Consider the following 1800-nt stretch of genomic DNA (forward strand, 5'->3'; position numbering starts at 1 on the left):
TCAGTAGGGGATAGGGCAGAGCTCGGGCTCACCGTGGCATGGGGAGGTGTTGGAGGATTCCCTGGCTACCCGAGGTCACGTGCACCTATATATTTATTAGTTGTAGCTAGCTCGCTTAGAGTCCCACAATACAACAAGGTTGATAACGGTCCTCTAAGACTATTCACCCGTCCAATCTTCTCATGGATAAGGTTTCAAACCCGACCACTTTTCTTCTCTAAGGATTCTAATATGTTTTAGATCATATTTCGACCAATGATCCTGCACATCAAACGCCTGTCAACCACCCGGAAACTTCAAAAAAAAAAAAAAAAAAAAAATAGAAAACAGACACAGCACATCTCCAACAAGCTCAATATCTGAATCCACTGACATTTCACCGGATTACAGCGGTCTCGGTGGCTCGTGTGCTCCTGGATACCACCTTAATTCGGTTTTGAAGCAAGACCGTAATGGTCGGCAGCTTAGTCCTATCAGGGAGCTTTCATTCGAAGAGCAAGAGGCTGCCTGAATGCTTCAACAATTTCAAACAACAGATGCCACAGCTACATCCACAGCATGATCCTGTTCCTTGGTGTTCTTCTGGGAACTAGTGTCATTGAACCCACCAACAATAACAACCCAAGTGGCAATTCTGATGCATCTTATGAGCCTGCCTATGATCCAATGCAATCTGAGCCGACTTCAGCGGGTGCTCTCATGCATCAATTTCCGCAAGGTCAACAGCACCCAGATTATAGCGAATCAGTTACCCTGTCTGTCGAGGAAGATATGCACCCGACAGCTTTTGTCCAGCTGTTCACGGAATCAGATTACAGTATCATGTTAACGGAGGTTTCGTTGAGGAAAAACAATGGATGTTCGAGCCCTGTAACTATCCCTCACAGACAGTTTAATTTTTTGTCCCCAGTGGTACATGCAACTGTGCCAAGCATTGGTTCATTCTACCAAAGTCCAACTACCCATACAACCATTTCAGCATTTGCACAATCTCTAAATTCCATACAGGATATACGGAAAACAAAGATTCATTTCAGCTTGTCATCATCAGACATTGAAAACGCTTCTGGCACTGAGATAACGAGAAAGTCCAATTGCGCATCGATGTCTTGATCAGTTGTAAACCGAGTGAATTTCCCTGGCTCCAAGCGTACGCCATGGATGTCTACGGTTCCCAGTAGTGGAAAGAAAAAATTGTGGAGCCCCGGCCCTTTTTGAATCGTCATGCATCCGGAAATTCTGTAGAGTGTAAATTTGCAGCCCTAGTGCAAAATAGTTAGCAACATTGCGAACGAGTCATGGGTCAGAGGGGTATCTACATCTTTGTCCACATCCAACTTGGTTAGCAGCGGATTGATCTTCTGAAATTTTGCTATATCAACACAGCGCCAAGTGCTTTCTCCCTGGGCGACCATTTCTGCTGTCCGAAACCACTCTGCTAACTCGTCCAAATCTCTTTTAGCATCATTATCAAGTGTTGAAAAGAATCCACTTGAATCTTTTGATTCCGTAGCATCTTTATCGGTGGCCATGTTGATGATGGTTGTAGGATGAGTAATGAGCGAATGAAACAGTGGCCCCTCTCGAATAAGGATACTGTCTAATCAAAAACTTGTTAATATGTTCCTGAAGATGCTAAGGCAGAATTATAACTCATATCTGTAACAAGGAATCGATGAGTTTGCGGCAATAGATAGCAAAAGGGAAAGAAGAGATTAAAAAAAAAAGGGAGAAGGATTTTGGCGGGGCATGTTGGGCGCTCAAAATGATGCATTTATGCATGATGATCGGCAGAGTGAA

The 1800-nt window shown here is 43.9% G+C and overlaps 1 protein-coding gene across 1 annotated transcript; it reads right to left on the reverse strand.

The window, feature by feature from the left end:
- Window positions 1-1028: 1028 nt before the first annotated feature.
- Window positions 1029-1532, reverse strand: PAAG_06039 (hypothetical protein; the record flags this gene model as incomplete). The annotated part of the gene is made up of 2 exons (XM_002792205.2): window positions 1029-1262; window positions 1320-1532. 2 exons carry the CDS (start codon window positions 1530-1532, stop codon window positions 1029-1031), a joined length of 447 nt encoding a protein of 148 aa, XP_002792251.1.
- Between the last annotated feature and the right edge of the window lie 268 nt (window positions 1533-1800).

Source organism: Paracoccidioides lutzii, assembly GCF_000150705.2.
Source record: "Paracoccidioides lutzii Pb01 unplaced genomic scaffold supercont2.16, whole genome shotgun sequence".
Lineage (NCBI taxonomy): Eukaryota > Fungi > Ascomycota > Eurotiomycetes > Onygenales > Ajellomycetaceae > Paracoccidioides > Paracoccidioides lutzii.